The 22,771-nt window shown below is 37.4% G+C and overlaps 3 protein-coding genes across 5 annotated transcripts in view; 1 reads left to right on the plus strand and 2 right to left on the minus strand.

Annotated features, from left to right (window-relative positions):
• The window catches only part of LOC111784245 (rhodanese-like domain-containing protein 6), a 4,145-nt gene extending 1,959 nt beyond the window's left edge, over positions 1-2,186 (plus strand). Inside the window, exons 6-9 of one of the 2 annotated variants that reach the window (XM_023665033.1) lie at positions 149-231; positions 504-636; positions 831-980; positions 1,234-2,186. In XM_023665033.1, the coding sequence (XP_023520801.1) occupies positions 149-231; positions 504-636; positions 831-980; positions 1,234-1,980 (1,113 nt within the window). In that variant the 3' untranslated portion in view covers positions 1,981-2,186. Of the gene's footprint in view, positions 1-148; positions 232-503; positions 637-827; positions 981-1,233 lie in introns of both variants that reach the window. The other variant, XM_023665032.1, reaches the window with a different exon arrangement.
• A 4,222-nt stretch (positions 2,187-6,408) lies between these two features.
• Positions 6,409-8,675, minus strand: LOC111784235 (putative pentatricopeptide repeat-containing protein At1g56570). The gene is made up of 2 exons (XM_023665022.1): positions 8,006-8,675; positions 6,409-7,848 (listed from the first exon to the last, which is right to left on the minus strand). The coding sequence occupies exons 1-2, from the start codon at positions 8,618-8,620 to the stop codon at positions 6,652-6,654; spliced, it is 1,812 nt and encodes a 603-aa protein (XP_023520790.1). The 5' UTR covers positions 8,621-8,675; the 3' UTR covers positions 6,409-6,651.
• Positions 8,676-8,982: 307 nt separating this feature from the next.
• LOC111784232 (Golgi apparatus membrane protein-like protein ECHIDNA) lies at positions 8,983-11,080 on the minus strand. Of its 2 annotated transcripts, none has more exons than XM_023665018.1 (6): positions 10,904-11,080; positions 10,410-10,466; positions 10,129-10,332; positions 9,955-10,014; positions 9,737-9,863; positions 8,983-9,217 (listed from the first exon to the last, which is right to left on the minus strand). In XM_023665018.1, exons 1-6 carry the CDS (start codon positions 10,916-10,918, stop codon positions 9,129-9,131), a joined length of 552 nt encoding a protein of 183 aa, XP_023520786.1. In that variant the 5' UTR covers positions 10,919-11,080; the 3' UTR covers positions 8,983-9,128. The 2 variants fall into 2 exon arrangements, with proteins under 2 accessions (XP_023520786.1, XP_023520787.1); XM_023665019.1 differs by having other exon boundaries at positions 10,129-10,224; positions 10,904-11,063.
• Positions 11,081-22,771: the final 11,691 nt, after the last annotated feature.

Raw genomic sequence — 22,771 nt, forward strand, 5'->3', positions numbered from 1 at the left:
AAAAAAAAAAAAAAAAAAAAAAAAAAAAAAAAAAAAAAAAAAAAAAAAAAAAAAAAGGATTTAAGCTCAGTCTTGGCAAGTTCATGGTGTAATCATTATTTGTATCGGAGTGATTTATACATTGGTGATGGTGTGCTTTTCATTGCAGTTATATGGTGGAATACAACGTTATTTGGAACAATTTCCCAATGGTGGATTCTTTTCAGGAAAGAATTTTGTGTTTGATCACAGGTGAAATATCTGACGCCCTCAGCATCCTATAAGTTTAGACAATATTCAAAAGATGAAGACGTCCAATATGATATATATTCATTCAAGTATTGACCAAACAATTTTATGAACATAATTTGGTTCATAAAGTAGATTTCTTGAAACTTTTGAAATTATCAAATATTCTAAGAGGAATTGGTGACTGCAGCATCATGGGAAACTGGAGAAATGAATGATGTTTCTATTTGAGCTGAAATATTCTTACTATTCTTTTCTGTGGTTATATCTTATAGGATATCAGTTGGGAGCTCAACGGAAGATATCATAGGAACCTGCCTTAATTGTGGAGATCCCTTTGATGATTATTCTTCTCGCTGTCGGTGTAAATATTGTCGAATGCTTGTTTTGGTGTGTGATAATTGCCAGGTCTGCTATAATAGTAATCTCTTTTCCCTCAATCATATCTGGCTTGCTGTTCCATTATTTAATGATTTCTTAGCAACAGCATGAATTCAAAGATTCACTTTTCTTATCTCCTTATCATCTTATTTCTGATCACATTTAGCTTTCTTGTGATTTGTGCAATCCTGCTTCTGCTACCTGTTATCACGGCTCAGAAGAAGAACACCCTTTATGTTTGTGAGCTCTGCCGGAAGAACGGCAAGGATGGCGGGCCGATTTCACAATTCCAGAGCACAAAGTTGGAAGTAGTTTCACAGCAAAGTGATCACGAAATTGGTTCCCAGCAACTTCCTTGGAGTAATGGTAAGGTCTGTGTTAATTCTTAATATCGTCACCTCGACTCCTTGATCTCAAAAATACTCAGATCCCATGAAGTGTTTACCAACAAATCCTCTATGTGGTGTTCATGTTTTGTTTTCCATCAAATTATATTACTGATATTTAGCAGTTTAAAGTCCAACTTTAAAAGAACTTGGTTGCCCTGCTGTTCTGAGCCTAAGAGGTTGGAGGTCCAATCTATCTTCTTCCTCTAATTTAGTTTTTACTGAAACTCTTATTTAGGTTTGTAGGTCACCAAGAAAATTGAGAATCCTATGTTTGCATGGATTTAGACAGAATGCTTCAAGCTTTAAAGGAAGAACGGCATCATTGGCCAAGAAACTCAAAGCCATGGTGGAGTTTGTGTATGTCGATGCACCTCATGAGTTATCGTTTATTTACCATCCCCGAGACCGGGAAACTTGTGTGACTTCTTCGGTGCAACCAAATTGTCCTCCACCAGTAGAGCATTGCAAGAAGAAGTTTGCTTGGTTAATAGCAGAAGACAATACAGGTGAAAGGAGTGAAACAAAATGGGAAGTTGCAGATGCCGTATTTGATCCACTCCAGTACCAGAAACAAACTGATGGATTTGAAGAATCATTGGCGTATTTGAAGACTGTATTTTCTGAGAAAGGACCATTTGATGGAATCTTGGGGTTTTCACAAGGAGCAGCAATGACTGCTGCAGTTTGTTCGAGAAAAATGAGTGTAAAGGGTGCGGTAGACGTTCGATTTGCAGTGTTGTGTTCGGGGTTTCCTCTTCAAATACCGGAGTTGGAGCATGGAGTGATCAGCTGCCCCTCACTTCACATATTTGGTAGCGATAAGGGAAATGATAGGCAGATCGCGAACAAAATGAGCAGAGACCTTGCTTCTTGTTTTGATGCAGGTTGTTCTGTGATAATCGAACACGACTCTGGTCATATAATTCCTACTCGATCTCCCTACATTGATGAGATAAAAGCGTTCCTTCAACGTTTTCTCTAATTGGATTCATGAGTGAGATCGAGTGATTACATACAATAGGTATTTGATTATACAAGGGATTGATTGACTACCTTCGATATCCATGGAAGGGTGGTTGATACACTCTTGAATTGCAATGCTACTTCTGCTTCATAGTTCAGTTCATTGTTAAGTTTCTAGTTTACGTCTAATTTATTGACATCAAAAGAAAAAAAAGGATTTACAGAGCTTTCATTTTGAAATTTATGTATGTTTACTATATTTTCTTGAAATTACAATCTCTCGATGTCGTGCAGTTGTTCCACCGTGGAGATGAAAGTAATGATCTCTTGAGCTTTACTAGAGGTTTGAGTATTTAAGAATACTTAAATACTAAGTACATGTTCGTACCAAACATGTTTGGAGAAGTATCCATGCTCGTGACATACAACAAGCTTTAGGTCCAGCATTTTTAAATCATAGTTGTAACACCGACAATAAGTAATTTTTTGATTTTTCCTTTGAAGTTCAAGTTTCCAAAATTTTATTGAAGAACATAGAGACTAAATTTTAAGACGATGTAAAAGAGAAAAATGCCCTAAATTTTAAGATGATGTAAAAGAGAAAGATGTAAAAGAGAAAAATGTTTAAGTATATCAGAAACTCAAGAAAAATATAAAAATATAAAAAGTAGGAAAATCAAATGATTAATGTGACCCTTATTTCCTAATGATTATAGTAACAGTAGGTTAATGATTTGTGATAAGGAATCTCCTCAAGAGAAATGATTAGTAAGATTCATATAACACGAGATTTAGTAAGATTCATATAACACTAGTTTGAGATTCGAATCATTTAACAAATAATATAAGAAAACTTTGATACTTGTCTAAGACCCATATCTAACCATAAATGAAATCCATTTTTCTTGAGGCATGGTTGAGATGTCTTGGTTTAAATCAATTAGGATTTTAAGAGAACCTGATACCCATCCCAAATGGCACCTTCGAGTAGGAATTTGGCCAAAAAGATCCTTCATACCAAATGCTAAGTGATTTTGGGAGAACCAATCCAAGTGTTTGAATCACTTAAATCCATAAAAAATCGAGGAAGAACAAGAGGAATGGCTTTCGAGTTTTTGTTCCTCGGTTTTTCTCTAGATCCAAGAAATTTGAGGAATTAGGCTTTCAAATTTTAATATGTTGTTTTGTTTAGGAGATTTTGTAGAACTTTGATGAAGAAATCGGAAGAGGATAAGATTGGAAGTCAGAGTTTCGACGATCATCAAGAACGGTAAGTTAGGTAGTTTAGACCAATTTTGAATAGATTTTGACCTCTGTTCGACTGTTTTTCACTTTGATTTCGATATTGACCTTATCATGGCTTGAATTAGAACCTTCCAGCGAAACCTCATAAAATTTGGAGCTCATAACATGCGGAAAAGTTAGCTCAAGAAGGCACGCATCACCAATGTAATTAGCCATTTGAATTTTTCTCACGTAATACTTTTAGGGATAGCTAGGATGTGTTAGTATATGAGCATATTTTACCTTAGGTGGTTAGAATATGCATGTTTAGGACCTCATAAGGGCATTTTAGATGAAAAATGCTAGGTATGTTATACATATTTATCGAAATGCCCCTAAGATGAGAATTTAAGATGCATGTTAATTTTCATTTTTTTTTTCCATGTTAGAATGGAGCATGAGATATTGTAACGTGTGCTCTGGGCGATTGATAGATATTATCTCGCCGTTGAACTTGTATGAATGCATGATATAGTATGTTTAGCTCCAGGTGATTGATTGCAAGTTCTCCTTGTAGATCGTGTTTATTTGCACAGAGCTAGGACTAATGTGTAGATTCAAGATGTCTAGATGATGATCTAGGTCAGGTCACCTCTAGTAGACTAAGCACCTTAAGATCGTGAGCGGCTGTCAGAGGGTCTTGACTCTAGTGCTCCCAGACTAAGAAGACTCAAGGAATTAGAATAGAGTACCTTGAAGTCAAAAGTTTGCTTTAAGTCACCTAGCTACCTTAGGAACCCAATAGACCTCCTTAGCACCTAGAGATGACCAATGAGTTAGAACAGAGTACCTTGGAGGCAAAAGTTCGCGTTAAGCCACCTAGCTGCATCAGGTGATTGATAGGAATATCTTCCTAACAAGCATGCATGAACTATTTGAGTCAAGATTATGATGCTAGAACTAGAGCGGTTTTGACCTAGATCAATATGTTTTCAGTAGACCGTGCACCCCAAAATCGTCAATGATGATCAAAGATCTAGACCTGAGTCCACTCAAAGATTGGATTAGCTTCAAGGAGCTAGTCTCGGGTATCCTAAAAACATGAGATAAGATCTAATCTTGGAGATAGTCTCTTCATTCTTAAAGCAGACGCATTGAGAACCAATTTAATTTTATTAAGAATGGAAATTGTAGCTTCCAAGCCTTCTTGATATATTCCAACGATGTAAAAGTTCTTTAACAAGATCTCCTTGATAGCCTCTAGAAAGATAATCACCGAAGGAATTGAAGAAGTAGAGTTTTAAAGAAAACCAACGGTCCTATGAAGCTTGTAGAAATTTTGTCAAATTTTGTTTAAATATTTAATATATTATGATATAATCTTCTTTATATCATATTTAAATATCATAAATATCAAAATATATATTTAATTTAAATTTCATTTAAATTTTAAATAAATAATTTTATTTAATATATCTAACATATTAAATATCAAATACAATAAATATAATATTTTCCCTAAGTATGGTCTAAATCATTTGCACTCATTCCAAATTGACTTTTTCAAACATTTCTTAGAAACTTGTTCTATGCAGTTACTTACATTAATGTAGACTTCTCGAGCTTGTTTCTGGTCTTCGAGGATAGTCCAAATTTCTCCAAAATTTCTCCAAAATTTCTCAATACGTCCTACATTAAGTCAAAAGAATAAAACTTGTGAAAGTGGCTAGCTTCAAATTTGTTAAAGAGAAGGTTAAAAAACTAACGTTGACAGTATTGTCTGCTTGGTCTATCTTTTTCCAAGTGAATTAGAGAGGCGGATCTGATTGGTATGCTATTTGTCGATCTTTCTTTTCATGCGGGTGCCATGGAATGGGGCGAAGATCACTAGAGAGCAGGGTTAGATCTTGATGTAGATAGAAGTTATCAAGCTGAGGGGAGAAGGAAACTCACATTATGAAAGTTGAGGCTTGACTCTAACAGGTCTGTTAAAGTCTCCTTACTACGGTCTCTCTATTAATATCCTATTAGTAACTTTTATCCGTTGAGCAAAGGCCCTTCTACCTGCCACCGACCAAAGCTCTAATGTAAAGAAGTAACCTACTAATTGGCTTACTTGCTTGTTAGAGGACTAGTTGGGGTCATCTTCTCTAACTTGTGTGCGTGCCATTCTGCTTTCCTTCGTTCCTTCCTTTTTTTTTTTTTTTTTAAAAAATATCTTTTATTTATTTTCTTAAAATTCCAGGTGCTACAAATATCTCATTGGATCGAACTTTCTCTTCTAGTCTGACAGGGAGCTTGACCCAATAGGTGCCCTTGGATCGACTCGACCTCTTGGGGAGCTCCTACATCTGCTCAACTTCCGATCATGTCTCTACCATCTGTTTCCTCTTCTCTTACTAGCCTCTTTCTATTCCTTTTCTTCTCCTTACTCGTGACATCAATATTCAATTTTCTTACAATATTTGTCAATCATGTAACTCAATTTTCAAACATACTAATGGTATCATACAACACAAAATACAATCTAACATATAACAATCTTATGATTCTACAAATTAAAGTCTTAAGCTATCACAAGTGAATCGATTCCGATCTTCAATTTGAAATTTTTATGTATAGACATCTCAAAAAAAAATCTAAATTAATTCAAAAGTTCAAAAATTTAATAATTTTGCATGCACAAATGATTAACTAATTTTAATTGCCTCAGTTTAGTATGTATATCTGACGTGTCACAAATTCATTGGCTATCATCCCTCCTTCCCTTGAAAGGATACTATTTCTTCCTCTCAACTGCCTGCATGTGGGCCAGTGTCAATACCACACTAAACTTGTGAATTCTCTAGCTCTTGCTTGTTCATGTTGTTTACTCTTCCCAATGGCATTCGTGTAATTCCAGAGAAAATGAAGGGCAAAAGAGAAACCAATGGACTATATGAATCCTACATCATTTTCCCTGCCTTGCTGATTCAGAAGCAAATGATAAAGAGAAAAATGTCTGTTGTAACAAGGAAATCAAAGGCAAAGCAGATGAAGTGTACCATGGAGATGAAATAGGGCTTCCAAATGGGCTCTTGCCCTTGAAACACATGGAACAACGTGGGATTGTGAGAGACACCGGGTTTAGTTGCTTAACTTGAGGAGAAAGTTTAGGAGATCGATTGTGATTTCTCCGCTATAAATACTCATGAGATGTATGCTATTTTCGCAACAACAAAGAGAATTAACAAGCATAAGTGCTTAAGGTTCTTCTTCAAAAACCTCTCTCCCTTCAAGTTGTTCTTCCACTTCAACATATGTCGATCAACAATAGATACGTACGTGGTATATGAAAGACATTCGTACCTTTGAGCATTTCTTTGCGGAAGGCAAGGTGGCATCAGCATAAAAGAAGATCGCCCCAGCATTTCTTGTTTCGAGCACCTTCGACGCCGTTTTTGGAAAATATTGATATTCATGTGGTCTATGATTCATGTTGTGAATCTAAATCTGTGACATCCCCATCATCCTTCATATGCCAAATAAGTAGTTTAAGAACTTTATGCACGCACTCTATGTGAGGCCCCATCTTATCTCCAACCACAAAACTATAAACTTCATTTCTAATTTCAATCCAACTCTTTCCCACTTCTTTCTTGTTGTCCATCCCTTTCATCAGCTTCCTCATTTTCGCAAACTCACCCCATTTGCCTTCAGCTGCATATATATTGGACAACAGCAGGTAAGTCCCTGCCATATTCGGCCTTGTATCCAATACTCTCTGAGCTGCCAACTTTCCTAGATTTGAAAGCTCATATGCTTTACATGCTCCCAACAGGGCACCCCAAACCGACTCGTCGGGTTCAAATGGCATACTCTCGACTAGTTGAAAAGCTTCCTCGACTCTCCCAGCACGCCCAAGCAAGTCCACTACACACCCATAGATTTCGTGATCGGGGTTAAGATTGTAATCCTCCAGCATTGATCTGAAATAACTTAGACCCTTGTTCACAAGTCCAGCATGGCTGCAAGCACTTAGGACCGCCATGAACACGATCCGATCAGGTTGAATTCCACTTCGAACCATTTCATCGAACAACTTAATGACCTCTTTTCCATATCCGTGTGATCCATAGCCAATCATCATGGTAGTCCAGGACACTAAGTCTCTACGAGGCATATCACAGAAGAGTTTGTGTGAATCATTTATGTTCCCGCACTTCGCATACATGTCGATAAGTGCATTCACCAAAGCTACACTATTGTCAAATCCTCTACGAATGATTCCACCATGAACCTGTTGTCCACACCCTAAGACTGCTAAATTGGCACAAGCTGCTGTAATACTTGTGAACGTAAAACAATTTGGTTCATAGCCTTCAGACCCCATTTGCGAAAATAAACTTAAAGACTCGCTGGAATCTGATCTTTCATACCCTGCTATCAAGGTGTTCCATGTAATCAAATTCCTTTCAGTCATTTCACCAAAACATCTTTTTGCATCACATAAACAGTTACACCTGCAATACATGTCGAGTATTGAATTCAATACTGGAATATCAGAATGGAGGCCATATTTGGTGACTGCTGCATGTATTTGTTTTCCATATGCATACGAGCCGATTGAAGCACAAGCTCTAACCGCGATGGAAAAGCTAAACGAGTTTGGTTCAACATTATCCTGTTCGTCAAAAAAATTCAATATTGCATATGTGATAGGTCTCTAATCTTTCAATTTTGTACTTAATAAGTTATTGTCATTAACTATCTTGTAAAATAGATATGAACGATGAAATAGAGTGGTGGAAAAAGTATAAAATGGTTAAGGTTATAGTTACCAGTAACATTTGCCTGAAAACTTGAAGGCCGCTGTAGCCATCACCTCTGTGAGTGAACCCTGCAATCAAGGTAGTCCAAGACACAGCAGTCTTGAGAGGTATATCATTAAACACAGTCAAAGCATCATCCATGGTAGCACAGCAAGTAGCATACATATCCAAGAGTGCATTCTGGACATACATTGACCCGTCAATACCGTGTTTCGTGGCCAAACTATGAGCCAAAGTCCCACATGAAAGAGCCTTCATGCCCTTGCAAGCCTTGAGAACACTAGACAGAGTGAAGGCATTTGGGTGAATATGACTCCTAAGCATCTCACAGAACACAGCCCATGATTGAGTATAGTCATTGCAAGAAGTAAAGCCAACAATCATAGCAGTCCAGGCAACCACATCTCTTTCAGGCATTTCATCGAACAGGTTACGAGCGTGTTTGGATAGGCCCTTGTCGAAGTATGATTTGATGAGATTTGTAGCCCAAATGGATGGCGATTTTGGTGTGAAAGGTGGGGTTGATTGTAAAGTGGTGGAGTTGTTAATCCATTGGAGAGAGTTTCTTACTATCAATGGGATTGGGTGGAAACGAGTGGAGGATGCCAGTTTATTGGCGCTCATCCCTGTGTTGCTTCTGATCAAACCCCGCAGCTTTCAGTTCAAATTTTTTAAGAGCATTGTAACGCCCCAATGGCCACTTCTCATTTTCTACTCACTTTTTCAAGCTTCAAGAAATTTATAATTAACTTTTTTAAAATATCAAAAATACTTTATTATACTCTTATCGGTTAGTACTACGTTTCAAAAATGTCCCTAAACTTTCAAAAGTAATGTTAATTAAAAAAAAAGTGTAAATAAATGGTTTTTGTGTATATATTAACAGTTATCGATGTGTGTTCATATGATTCAAGAATCCGAACTATCAAATGCAAACCGTAAGATTGAATTGGACATATGGGTATGTATACCAAAAAGAAGATTCATTTCATTGGATTTTCAGAATACAACAACTCATTATTATTCAATCTTTAAATATTCGTATCCAAAAAGAAAAAAGAAAAAAAACAGTTGAGAAGGAAGCCCAAAATCCAAGGCAATAATAATGCCTAAAATAATATGAACATTTACATCAAACAACGCTAAAAGCTGATTGTAATGTAGAGGAGAACTGGGAAGCAATGGTCTGTGTTGCAAATCGCTGAAACTGCTTCTTCGCATCTGATACAACAATCACAAACATTATATCAATCTTAGAACAAAGCTTCGGTAACTTTCAGATCATCCCTCCATTCTACTTCTTCTACTTTGTTCTTGAACAAACCAAACAACAACAACGGGACTATAATATATGTAACAGTCCAAGCCCACCACTAGCAGATATGGTCCTCTTTAGACTTTTCCTTTTGGGCTTCCTCACAAGGCTTTAAAACGCGTATGCTAGGGAACTAGGGAACTAGGAAAGGTTTCCACACCCTTATAAAGGGTGTTTCGTTCTCCTCCCTAACCAATGTAGGATATCACAATATATATATGTATATGAGCTATTTGTGGCGATATGCATGTGTATGTGTCCAAGGGCTACACTACAAGTTTATAAACGAAGGAAACAGATATCTATCTTCTCATATCCTGCCATGCTGCTTGGTATACAAACACTACAATAGATATCAATGATCTTCAAACAATGATTGAAATGATGTATGAACACTAAAAGAACTTATTGGCTTGTTTGCTTACCTTTACGGCATTTTGTAAAACCAATAATGTTTGCAATGCTCAAAGTCAAACAAACTCCTACAACAAGGAGATAATCTGCTTGCAATTTTATCAACGAGAATATTCCCAGCACAGTCCATGCCACGGCCTGAACATTGAAGATCATAATCATTTAATCATGCAAACAAGACTTTACCAGGCCAATTATCAAAATATTTGGGATCATAACATTTTCTTACTGTAAGATACAAGGTCCACCAGAACAGCCAGGAATCTTTTTTGTTCATCCGAGCCAATGACTGAGGTATAATCAAGGATCCATGTGCATTAGAAGCGAGAAATAAACATTAAAATGCTGTCCTGGTAACATAAATGCGAAGCAAGTGGTGAAGATGTAAAAACTAAGCACTCACCTCTTGATCCAGGCTTTCAAATTTCCACACACTCTCACCCATATCGTCTATTTCATTCCACCATCTCAAACCAACCAAAATACGCCCACTCACATTCTTCACAACCCAGAAATCGAGAGCAGCCAGAAAAACAGTCACCACGAAGATGATAACAAAGCTATTGAAAAACAGAGAGGAAAGAATGTAAAAAGCCAGTGCTCCAGCCTGTGTAAAACAACCATATAAACCCCAGAGATCACTCAAGAATGAACTCATTTATCATCATCATTATATGAACATACCTTAAAAAGAACATGAAAGAGACAAGTCCTCGGATTCGCATAATTTTCCGCAGGCAGCTGTACGCATTAGAGGGATCGTATGAGTTAAACGCGTATAAGTTAAACGGTGGTAGTAATGACTCTGTAAAAACATTCCAAATCTAGAAGGCCAATGGAACCCTAAGTTCATTTTATTCACCCAAGCAATCTAAAATTGAAACCAGTTGAAATTCAACCAATCTAATTTGAAAATCCTCCATAATTTTCCCGTCGTTAGCTCAGATCTTACATGAATCGCGGATTTTCATTTACTTCGGTTCTTTCAATCAAATCACAAACAAAAAAAAAGTAGGCACCATTGTAGCCCCAGGCGAAAATTTAAGATTGGATCTAGCAAGAAGCGCAGGGAGAGGGGGAAATGCCGTTCCCAGAAGATCAACAACATTACTAAACACGTAAAGATGAGAAAATAAAGATGGGGGAAGGCCTTAAAAGTTGGGAGAGAGTAAATTTACCTCGTTCGGATCCATGATCGGGAAGTTGGAGAGATTTTGCAGAGATTATTTTGTGGGTATGTGTTGAATTTTGCTTGTTGATGCAGAAATGGAGAGCAAATGCCACTCCCTCCGTCGCTATGCGTCGATTTAGTGGAAGTTACCCTATAAATTTTTACCTATTTCTCAATTGTTTATGTCTATACATATGAAGACTTATTTTAGTGCTTGCATGAACTTGCAAAGGTTCGTTGTATGATGGGGTTCGCACCACCTAGACCTATCATATTCGAGCTAGTTATCCGCAGCGACATCTGAACTACATAGATCCATCATATTCGAGCTAGTTGTTCGTAGCGACATCTGGAAGTCAGCAGACTCCTTAGTGTCATGCTCAACATGATCACCATCATTATCGTAGCGTACGCGTCCGTACTCATCATTGTAGCGTACGTGTTCGTACTCATCATTATAAAAAGTTGGAAGTGTCCCGATGCTTATGTACATACAAAAATGCATGAGTTCCCTATAGTTTCTCGTCTTTAAACGTCTTTATGACACAACCTTAGTTTTCATCTTTATATTACCATTAGTAGTACATGTGCATTAGCTTTCCATCTTAACATCCTGACATCCATATAGAACATTTTGTGGGTTGTGTATTAGGCCGAATCATCGACCTAATGCAATATGACATTCACAACATGCACCTCAACTTAATATGGAAAATACCGTCATATTTAGATTTTAGATATTTGACATAAAATCAGGTTGAAAATGACTTCCGTCAATTGCAGGTAACTTGGATCGTCATTGTTAGGAAATAAAAAAATCATAATTGATTGATTTAGAATCGATTAAAAATGGCTTATGAGAATTGGATAGTCATTGTAGGGAAGTGAAGAAAACAAAATAGATTGAAAATGGCTTCTGTTAATTGGATAATCATAAAAGACAATAAACGATCTGGAGGAAAGAAAAAAAAATACATAGAGAAGAAAAACAAGGTGGTAACAAAGAGAAGAAAATGGGAGATGTGAGAAATTATAATTATTTGTACCTAGAGAATAGAATATTATACAAATTATTATTATTTGTACTCTCCCATTATATAGGTAAGCGCGTTAATTGAGATAACCTAAAAACAAAAATCAACTAAGTTAAAAATGTATGAATAACCTAAATAGAGAAAAATCATAACTTTTTATCTAACATGAAGGTTGATGTTGGATACGGCCTTGTGTGGCTCGGATAAGACAAAAAAGTCCAAGGGTCAAATGAAGACTTTACTTTATGGGTCAAAAGCTAGACTCCTTGAGGAGGAGTTTTAGCCCGTCAATGAAGCACGAACTAAGCTCATTTGTCGAGGGCTTGAGAGTTCAAATGGACAGAGAGTGAATTAGAAGGTGTACCAGGTCGGTGATTTTAAAAGAGTCATTCGCATTAAAGGAATAATGTCAATGACTGCAAGCAAAGAAGTCGAGAGTTAGATGAGACATGTGCTAATCGAGTGTCAAATGTGTACAATGCAAGTCCATATAGGTAAACGACATCGCTGCAAGAGAGGCAGCTGTGTCGAACGGGGGAGAGCATAAGAGAATGGGTTGCTCACTTTGAAGAAGTGCATATATATATATACTCTCTATGTCATAAATAATGAAATAAATAAACAAATAAAGAAATAAAAATAATTATAAAAAAAAGTTAAAAATAAATAAATAAATAAACAAAAATAATAAAAAAAAATTTCCTACCTCTCTCCACTAACCTCTCATCTCTTCTCACAATTATCTCTTTTCAACCGATCCCTATGACAGAAAGTAATTACAAGAAATAGAAAAACAACAATGGTGAGATTTACTTGAGAAAAAAATTGAGAATGGCCTTTACCGAGTTAAATTCACCTTAGATTTAAGTGAAGATAGATCTCATCGATAAGATATATATTAAATTTCATTTTCTTTTATCCTATATTATTTTTTATTTATTTATTTTTATTTTTTAGAAATCATAGTCAATTATAGTTAAATCTTCATTAAATTATTGCAATAGTTTAGTTTGAGTTAGAAACTAAATGTCAATGATTTATACCAATTCTAGTAAATCACTATTAGTAATATTAGATTAAATTTATATCAGTAGCCAAATGAATGGATTAAAAATAGAATGATCAAGAAAATTTGTTAACAAAAGAAACACTAAGATAAGGAAAGATTTGGAAACAAAGTCCACTAGAAATTTGGAATACATGACAACAAAATTAAAAAGCAATAGAGTAAGTATAGAAAAAAAAAAATTCACGAATTAAAAACCATAAGCTAAGTGACCTTACTGCATGGTTATATTTGATGTTGACACGTGCCTATGGTTCTGCACGTGTCATATATACTGATATGTGTGAATTATCTGTGAATCGGTATGCTTATATTATGTATGTTATGTTATAATATGTGAATTGTATGATAATAATTGTGGTACGATGTGTTCAAGAATATGTTTGAGATAAGATACGAGAAGGATGCACAAAACGAAATTTAACGATAGGAGTAAGATACGTTCATGAAACGTTAAGGTTAGGTTACATACCGGAGTGCTATGGATAGGAGAGATTGATGAAAGAATATGGGTAGGATATGGGTAGAAAGGAATAGGTTTGTGATAGATTGATAGAACGATAGCGTTAGGATACGTTCCTGTGATGATATGACTAAGGTACGTTCACATAACGATATGACTGTGATAGGTATAAGAACGTTAAGGCTATGATAAGTTAGGGAACGATATGACCACGAAGTGTTTACGATATGACATGTTTATGATACGATATATTGTGATGTGATATGTTATTTTTAGATTGTTTTGTGTGATCATTGAGGTAATTGTTGTATGAATTGCACGTTATGAAACGACATGTTAAAAGCATGGAGAGTTATGTTATGTTTTCTAAATTGTATGTATACAACATGTTATGAGTGACATGATATCACGATAAATGAAATGAAATATAACCCCGTTAGGATTATGTATGATAGGTAGACTGAAAAATGAGAAATGACATGTTAAGCATGAAAGATGATAGCGAGGTTATATTCATAATGATAAAAGTAGAAATGTTGGGGACCTCATGCATTATGTGTGCTCATGCATTTAGGGGGATATCCCTATTCCATCACGAGGGTACGGACGCGTACATCCAATGGCAGGACAACGATCGTTATGTTTTGCATAGCGCTAGTGTGACGGTTACTAGTTTTAACGGGTGTCCGGCCTAAGGAGCTCCCAGAGTATGCTCGTCCGACAAGGAAAGTGGCCCAGCGGTGTGCAAACTGACTGGTGAGCCTATACTCGCATGTATGGGCTGTGTGTAGAGTATATGGTACACATCCAAATTACCCGTTAGGATAGTATCGTAGGGAAATAGATTAAAAGGATAGGTCCCGTTATTGTATTCGCATGTTCTTGCATTTAACCCCTAATAGTGGGTCACTTACTGAGTATTTCTTTAAATACTCAAGTCATGTGCTACTACATTTTTTAGGTTAAGGCAAGGCATTCTTGTACGGTTGACGACGACATCGCAACTCGAGACCATGACACATGCGCAGGATAGTGGTATTTATTTTCTTAGACTTAGGCTAGAATAGGATGTTTTTAACTTATACGCTTATTTATTTTATTTAGTCTTTTGTTGTGTCGGTTTAAAGATGTTTTTGAAATACGTAAGTCCATGACTGTGTTTTAAGCTAAAGGATATGTTTTATGGAATTTAAATGAAGTCTGCCGCATTCAATGTTTATGATACGTATATAGTAGCGACCTTAAATTAAGTAAAAAATTTCGGGTCGTTACACACCTAGTGCCTAAGGTGGTTGGCTTCACAAGAGTGTCAAGACCAGCATTCGCTTGAGAAGAGAGCATCAGACTGGACATGGGTGACACAGTAAAAAAAAAGTTGCGGCAAGACAGTGCAGCGTTTGCCACGTGAAAGTGACAAGTTGATAAGTTGGCTGAAGTGCAGTGTCAACACAGGACTATGTTACAAGCTTTTAAGCCTTGCTTCCAAAAAGATATGTGGCCATGACGAGAGAATGTTGTGTTACAGATCTCTAGGCGTCTAGGGTGCTCTCCCCCTAGCTCAGGCGAGGAATGTCGAGGCTAGTTTTTTTTCATGGTTTTCTAGTAAGTTCCTACAAAATCCGAAAAGTGGGTGAAGTTAGGTCCATAAAGGGATAGTCCACAACCATTGGGCAAGTTGTGTTTTGTCATGCTTATGTTGCGAGTTTCAGAGACTTAGAGAAGGTTCGACAGTGGGATACCCCATAAGTAATGTGCAAGCTTCCATATTCATTCTGATATTCGAATATTCGACAGTGGGTCAAACAAGCAGCTAGTCCGATATTCGAGTTGTCATCGGGATGATGCTGAGATTAAATTGGGGAGAATGTCACAATCGATGAAATAATTGTACCCTCAAGAAAGTCATCGAGTACGATGACTAGGCTAAATGGGGGAGAGCGTCACAATCTCACTAAGAAAAAGTAGGTTGTGACCCCACATGCAAGACAGACAAGGGGCAGCCCTCATGTGGCACCCATCCTGTTACGTAAAGGCCAAGATTGAGAAGTGTCATGATGCAACCAAGGAGAACGATGCATCATCCAACACACCAAGAGTGTGCAGCCAAGCTAAGTCGAGGCATACACAAGGTTTGAGAGAACGAGGTGACACGAGTGTCAAACCTCGAGTCATAACCTCAGAAGTCAAGGTTTCAATATGACTTTCGACATGCGACTTTAGAATCAAGTTCGTCTATATGATAGATGAAAGCTCACCAAATTTGGTATCAAAATTGACAGACTATGCACGGGGCCGTTTGTCCGCATGCCAAAATGATGTCTACTCGAGAAGGATTGGAAATGCCTCAAAATGCTATAGAAGGAGGCCTGGGTCATCTCTCCACCACCCCTAGTTCTTGTGGCCTAAGCAAGTTATCATGTGGCACGTATGTGTGTCACAACGTGGGCGAGCGTCGTGGGACAAGCGTCTTCTTTTGAAAATGGTCTTTTAAGGATAGTATTGAACAGCACGACTGTGCCAGTATTGCACCCCAGCTAGTATGTCAGAGGTTGAATTATTCACTTGCATCTAGAATGAATTTCGTAAATAGTCTAGCATAGACACAAAAAAGTCCAATGCCCGATGAGAACCTAGATAAATGGATGTTTGAGATGTTCCAATGAGATGGTAGACACATGGGTTAGTTTCTAACATATGTGTTTAAACAAGCCAAAATGGCTAAGTTGTCACGAGACATGAGATGACATCAGGATGCATTGATTGTGTTGTTGGGAACTGAGATGAGCACCCAAGGAAAGGAAGAAAAAAGAAAATAAAAGGAAATGAATATACATACATACATACGTACATACATACCTACTTACTGTGCTCATGAGAAGCCATAGTAGAATACCTAAAACAAAGAAAGACGTAGAGAGAGAAAGTTTGGGAGTGAGATCAAGAAACCCGTCGTTGGAAATCTCACCGGACCTCTGTGGACGTCGTCTTCAAGGACTCCTTCTTTGATGATAGGAGAGGATTTTGGTGATCGGAGCTCCATTTTTCCGTCAAGAAAACTGGAATCCATAAGGTAAATTTTTTAGCATTTCTCTCATATCTAGGACTCTCCGTTGTGAATCAAGGTATGAAATCTTGATATGTTCATCTAGATGGAATTCTCCGCAAGATTCATGAAGACAGTTAATCGGAATTTTGGTTCGAAGGCAAAGATCCGAGAGTTCTTCCAAGAACGGTAAGGATGCTAACGAATCTCCTTTTGATGTTTGTAACTCGTTTTGTAATGAAGTAAAAATTAAGAAAAAAATTTCAAAATATGATCTACAACTTTGATGAAGAAGCTGAATCAAATTGAGTTATAAATTAAAAGATATGAAAATGAGAAAAGCACGAAAAACCTAATCACTTATGTGTTGCGATTTTCAAGAGGAGAGAGAAAAATTTTCGGCAAGTCACGTGTCAACCGGCGGGAGGAGGAGCGCACCGAAAAAAGAGTGACACCTGTCGGTCGATGCGTGGAGCAAAGTATCACACGCAGAAGGGAGCTACACGGCTCCATACGATCGTTGACACGCGGTAGTTGCAACTCACACCGTCTGACCCGCATTTCAACCCGGTGGACGATCCGACCCAAAGCCATTGGTCCAGTTGACCCGCGATCCAAGCGGACTGAATCGAATTGCCTCCCGAATCGGCCAAGGAATCGCGATTACAGGGCATATCCTTGGCGTAGTACACATGCGTGAGACACGCGTGGCTAGCGCATGAAGGTCAGTTTTAGGCCTGTTTTCGCCAGTTTGCCTTCTGTTTGCCCGATTTTTGTCTCGATTCCTGTTTTAATAATGTTTTTATGTGAATAGGGACGTAATCAAAGAAAATCAGTATTTTTGGACACCTCACGAGCATAAAAACGCAACGAAAGAGCACATGTCAATCATGTAAGTCACTACCCAGTATTTAGAAAAAAATACTTGTAGGATTCGTTTGTATTGCATGCATGCTAGTTATTTGCTTTAGGTGGTAGCCTTCTATGACTGAAATTTGGCCAGTTGATTGCAATGAACCTGGATTATTGGGTAAATTATTTGAGTGTGCAATCATGCTTTAAATTTCCGCTATACGTATGCATATGTTTAATTGATGTTGTAATTGTGTACTCCGCGTTCCAAGTGCTTGATGGAGGCCATCGCCCCATTGAGCATGCGTGTCTGATTTGTATGAATTATTTATTATGATGTAAGATGACGGTTGCATGCACACTCTGTTATTTTTTATGACTCATTATTATGATAAACCTAGGGATATGCGGTTAGAAGTGACAAGTCACTCAAGCCAGACCTAACCTTCCCCTAGGAACATAACAGATTACCACAGCGATAAGGTACCTTAGGAGTGTTCTTAGACTACTAGTTGTGTGAACGGTATCTATAGCTTCGTGGGTGGACCAAGGGTTCCTAATCAGTTCTCACTGCACCCAGTCATTTCGCATAGGAAATTTGTTCCCACGTCGTATAGCCCATTAGCTGCACGGGAATGGGTTGGGTCGCACCCCCAGGGGACTGTCATGGGCTTAGGAGGTACTCAACACACCAAAGCTAGATACCATGTAGTCTTAGATAGCCATGCAGAAGTAGTGCCTCATAGAGAGATACCGGTCATTTCAACTCGGCATAAGGAACCCTTAGGTATCAAATGAAAGGACGATGAACTAGTGAAGCTTTAAGGAGCAATCTCCAAGGGGCAAGTCCCAAGGGGCAATCTCCAAAGGGCAAGTCTTTTTTGCCTCGATTCCTCTCCTTTCTGTTGGGATTTGTGCCCTAAAGCTCGTAGTTTTTTGTAATTGAACATTTCTCATTCATGAATTAAGTAATTTGTTACTGTGGGAAACATTATCCAATCATCATATAAGATCCAAGGTTATTATGGTAAACTTGAACAGTATGTAGTTGACATACAGAAGATCATGTTCAAGTAATAACCAAAAAGGTCTATAGTATATGGATAAGGTTGGGTGTCTTATCATGGTAACACTATTGATATGGTTCGCTTTGTAATTGTTATAAATGATTTGATCCAAATCATTCATGTGGAGACATGGGAGTGGAGGTATCCTATACAATGAGTTTGTATAAGACTGAACCACAAAATATTTAATTTCTATTTATAAATCCATAAATTAAGAAGATTAATATTTCACAGGATGATCATGTGTGACTCGATCTTAATCATGAGTGAGTTATGAACTCCTGTCTATGAGGACTTGTCTTCTGATTTGCATGGGTGAGAATGGTTTTTGTAGCTAATTCAATATGCCTACCATTTTGGAGATTTGACCAAATAGGGAGCTGAGAACATAACCTCACAAGATGGAATTCACTTCTTCCCATATAGGGTAAGTAGACGAGTAATTCTCTTAAGTGCTGATTTCGGGACTTGAACAATGGGGCCCCACCCTCTCACTGGCCCAAGAGGGACTCAGTTTATGATTGGATCATAAACAAATTGTTTATTAGAGAATCAGTGGTACTTAAGGTACAAAATGTAATTACGGGGGTAAAACGGACTTTTGACCTAGCTATAGTTACGAATAACTCGTGAAGGATCGACTTGTCTTTGATAACCCATGGACATAACTTGTCCTACGATGCATAAGAGTTCAACTATAGGACTATAGTGGAGTGACCTATAGTTATGAATCAAAATTCATTAACTAAGGAGTTTAGTTAATTAATTTGATGTCATTGGAGCTTATAACCGGTAGGTCCATAAGGTCCCATGCTAGCTCATAATAACACCAAAAGAATTTAGTTGAAAGAATAAAGTTGAAATGTTCAAATTAATATATTTGATATATTAAATATTAAAGGAGAAAAATAGATTTAATTTGAAAGGTTCAAATTAGAGAAGTATATTTATTGTATTTGATACATTAAATATTAAAAATATATTAATGTATATTAGATACATTAAATAAAATATATATTCGAAAATGGAATGAGATTCCATATATGTTGAGATAGATTATGATATTTAAATATGATTTAAATAAAATATTGTTTCCTAATATGTAAGATATTGGAATATATATTTGGCAAATTATTCTTACAAAGTCCTTATAAATAGGACTCTAGTATTGAACCAAAAAAAATATAGTTTTTACACTATCTTTGTTAGAATTCTCCTATTATTCTAAAAGGTTCCCACAAGCCAACTTACTGGAGTTAGAGTTAGAGCACGGAAGACTTTGGAGAAAAGCATTGTTGTTAAGATCGAGAATCATAATCTACGGTTTCTACAAAGGTATGAGTTATTGCTTTCGTATTTACTACTTATGTTTAAATTCCTATTAAAAATCAAACGGTTCTCAATGCTTCCGCTACGTGGATGAAGAGTTCATTCCCTTCACTTTCTTCATCTATGCTCATTCACTTACGCTGATTAGCCTTTTTTGCCTCGATTCCTCTCATTTCTTCATCTATGCCCATTCACTTAGGTTGATTAGCCTTTTTGCCTCATACATGGTCAGAATGTCTCGATTTCTCTTCTTTCTTCATCTATGCCAATTCAACAAAAGACTTATTAGCTCAGTTGGTTAGAGCGTCGTGTTAATACCGAGAAGGTTGTAAGTTTGAAACTTGCATGGACCAAAGCTTTTTATAGTTATATCATTGCCAAGCCTCAATTCATCTCCTTTTTTCATCTTGAAGCTAATAATAGTAATTTGAAATTAGTTACTAGTAGGAGGTGAAAGCAATTTCATCCACAAAAATCCCAACCAACTCCAGTAAGCAATGAAATCCCCTCCTATAAAATGACCTCCCTTTCAATCATTTAAATCACTCCTCCTCTCAATCTCACTTCAATTTTTGTTGTCACCAACAACTGGTATCAGAGCAATCTTGCAGCAGCAAGTATGATAGCACAAAAACAAGTTGAGAGCTACGTTCAGCCCACCATCCCGAGGTTTGATGGTCACTATGATCATTGGGCGATGTTGATGGAAAATTTTCTCAGATCAAAGGAGTTTTTTGATATGGTGGAGACGGGTTATGAAGAGCCAAATGAAGGCGAGGTACTCTCAACTGGTCAACAGCAACTGTTGGCAGCATCGAAGTTGAAGGACCTGAAGGTTAAGAACTATTTATTTCAGTCCATTGATAGGACTATTTTGGAAACAATGCTTCAAAAGAAGACTGTCCAAGGAAATTTGGGATTATATGAGGAGGAAGTATCAAGGCTCAATGAGAGTAAAGCGTGCTCAACTACAAGCCGTTAGAAGAGACTTTAAAATTCTCCAAATGCAAAAGAAAGAAACGGTGAATGATTATATTGGCAAGGTTATAAGTCTTGCAAGTAAAATGAGGATGCATGGTGATTCAATCACGGATGTTGCGGTCGTAGAAAAGATTTTGCAATCACTAACTCCAAAGTTCGATTACATTGTATGTTATACCGAAGAAGCAAACAATGTCGAAGAGATGCAAATAGATGAACTCCAAAGCTCCCTTTTAGTACATGAACAGAGACTCAATCGTACAAGTGCAATAGAGGAGATGACAGCCTTAAAGATATCCACACCAAGTGAAACGTCAAGCTCTAGAGGTAGAGGGCAAAGAAGAGGCAGAGGTCATGGGAGAGGCAGTCGAGAAAGAAGTGGAGATGTTGGCAGGTCAGCAGACCTAGCCAGAAATGATTATGAAAACAAAGGCAAGAGACACTTTGACAAGTCCAAGGTGGAATGCTACAGATGTGGACGCCTTGGACATTACAAAAATGAATGCTATACCAGGCTTCAAAAGGAGAAAAGAGATCAATCCAATTTTGTGGAGAGAAGAGAAGAAGAAACATTATTAATGTCATTCCATGCTATGAAGATTGCAGATCAAGGTGTATGGGTCGTAGACTCTGGATGCAGCAATCATATGACAGGTTGTAAGGAATTCTTCTCAACTCTAGATGAAAATTTTCATACTACGGTTTCTCTCGGCAACAATTCAACTCTCCAAGTGATGGGGAAAGGAACCGTAGATATCAAGACTAGAAATGGCTTTGTAGAGTCTATTTCTAATGTATTCTACATCCCTGATCTGAAAGCCAACTTACTTAGTATCGGTCAATTACAAGAAAAGGGGTATGTGATCACATTCCAAAATGATGAATGTGAAATTTATGACTCCAAAAGAGGATCGATTGCTAAGATGAAGATGACCACCAACCGTCTATATCCGTTGACGTTAAATATCGTTGCCAAAAGTTTGATGGTGAAGAAAGAAGATACCACCTGGCTTTGGCATTTTAGGTATGGTCATCTACACTTCAAAGGATTAAAGACGTTGTCCTCAAAGAAGATGGTAACTGGGTTGCCAGATATTACTCCACCAACGGAAATTTGCGAGAGCTGTGTAGTAGCAAAACATGAAAGAAACTCTTTTCCATCTGGAAAATCAAGAAGAGCTCAAGCAATTTTGGAGTTGATTCATTCGGACATATGTGGTCCCATCTCTCCAGCATCAAATGGTAACAAGAAATATTTCATGACCCTCATCGATGATTTTAGTCGAAAAACATGGACTTATTTTTTGCACGCCAAATCAGAAGCCTTTGATTGCTTCAAAAAATTTTGTGCTACTATGAAGACGGAAACTGGAAGAAGAGTCAAGGCTTTAAGAACTGACAGAGGTGGAGAGTTCTGCTCGAACGAGTTTATTAAATTTTGTGAAGAGAAGGGCATAAGGAGGCAGTTAACAACAGCATATACACCACAACAAAATGGTGTGGCCGAAAGGAAAAACAGGATCATTCTCAACATGGTTCGAAGTTTACTAAATAAAGGAGAAGTCTCGAAGGAATTATGGTCAGAAGCTGTCGTGTGGTCCGTTCACATTCTCAACTGGAGCCCTACTTTTTCTGTTAGAGATATGACTCCACAAGAAGCATGGAGTGGAAGAAAACCCGCAGTAGACCACTTTAGAATCTTTGGGTGCATAGCATATGCACACGTTCCTGATGAGAAAAGGAAGAAACTTGAGGACAAGAGTTTGAAGTGTGTGTTCCTTGGAGTAAGCGAGACCTCTAAGGCGTACAAGCTCTATGATCCCTTGACAAAGAAGGTGGTGGTAAGTCGTGATGTAGTCTTTGACGAAAAGAAGACTTGGACATGGGAAGAAAAGATCACTGTGAATGAGCAGATTTCTATAGATCTTGAAGAAGAACAAACTGAAGCTCCTATTCAGCCTCACTATGAGCATGGAGAGAGCTCATNGCTGGTTGCTAGATATTACTCCTCCAATCAGAAATTTGCGAGAGCTGTGTAGT

This window comes from Cucurbita pepo, unplaced genomic scaffold (assembly GCF_002806865.2).
Source record: "Cucurbita pepo subsp. pepo cultivar mu-cu-16 unplaced genomic scaffold, ASM280686v2 Cp4.1_scaffold000176, whole genome shotgun sequence".
In the NCBI taxonomy this organism is placed as follows: domain Eukaryota; kingdom Viridiplantae; phylum Streptophyta; class Magnoliopsida; order Cucurbitales; family Cucurbitaceae; genus Cucurbita; species Cucurbita pepo.

Excerpts from the sequence above, each read along its gene's own strand:
- LOC111784235 (XM_023665022.1), bottom strand. The coding sequence starts at position 8,620 with ATGAGCGCCAATAAACTGGCATCCTCCACTCGTTTCCACCCAATCCCA. Across the intron at positions 7,849-8,005 it reads TTTTCAGGCAAATGTTACTG|GATAATGTTGAACCAAACTC; the intron begins GTAACTATAACC and ends TTTGACGAACAG.
- LOC111784232 (XM_023665018.1), bottom strand. Across the intron at positions 10,333-10,409 it reads TCTTTCATGTTCTTTTTAAG|GCTGGAGCACTGGCTTTTTA; the intron begins GTATGTTCATAT and ends TGTTTTACACAG. Across the intron at positions 9,864-9,954 it reads GGTGGACCTTGTATCTTACA|GCCGTGGCATGGACTGTGCT; the intron begins GTAAGAAAATGT and ends TTCAATGTTCAG.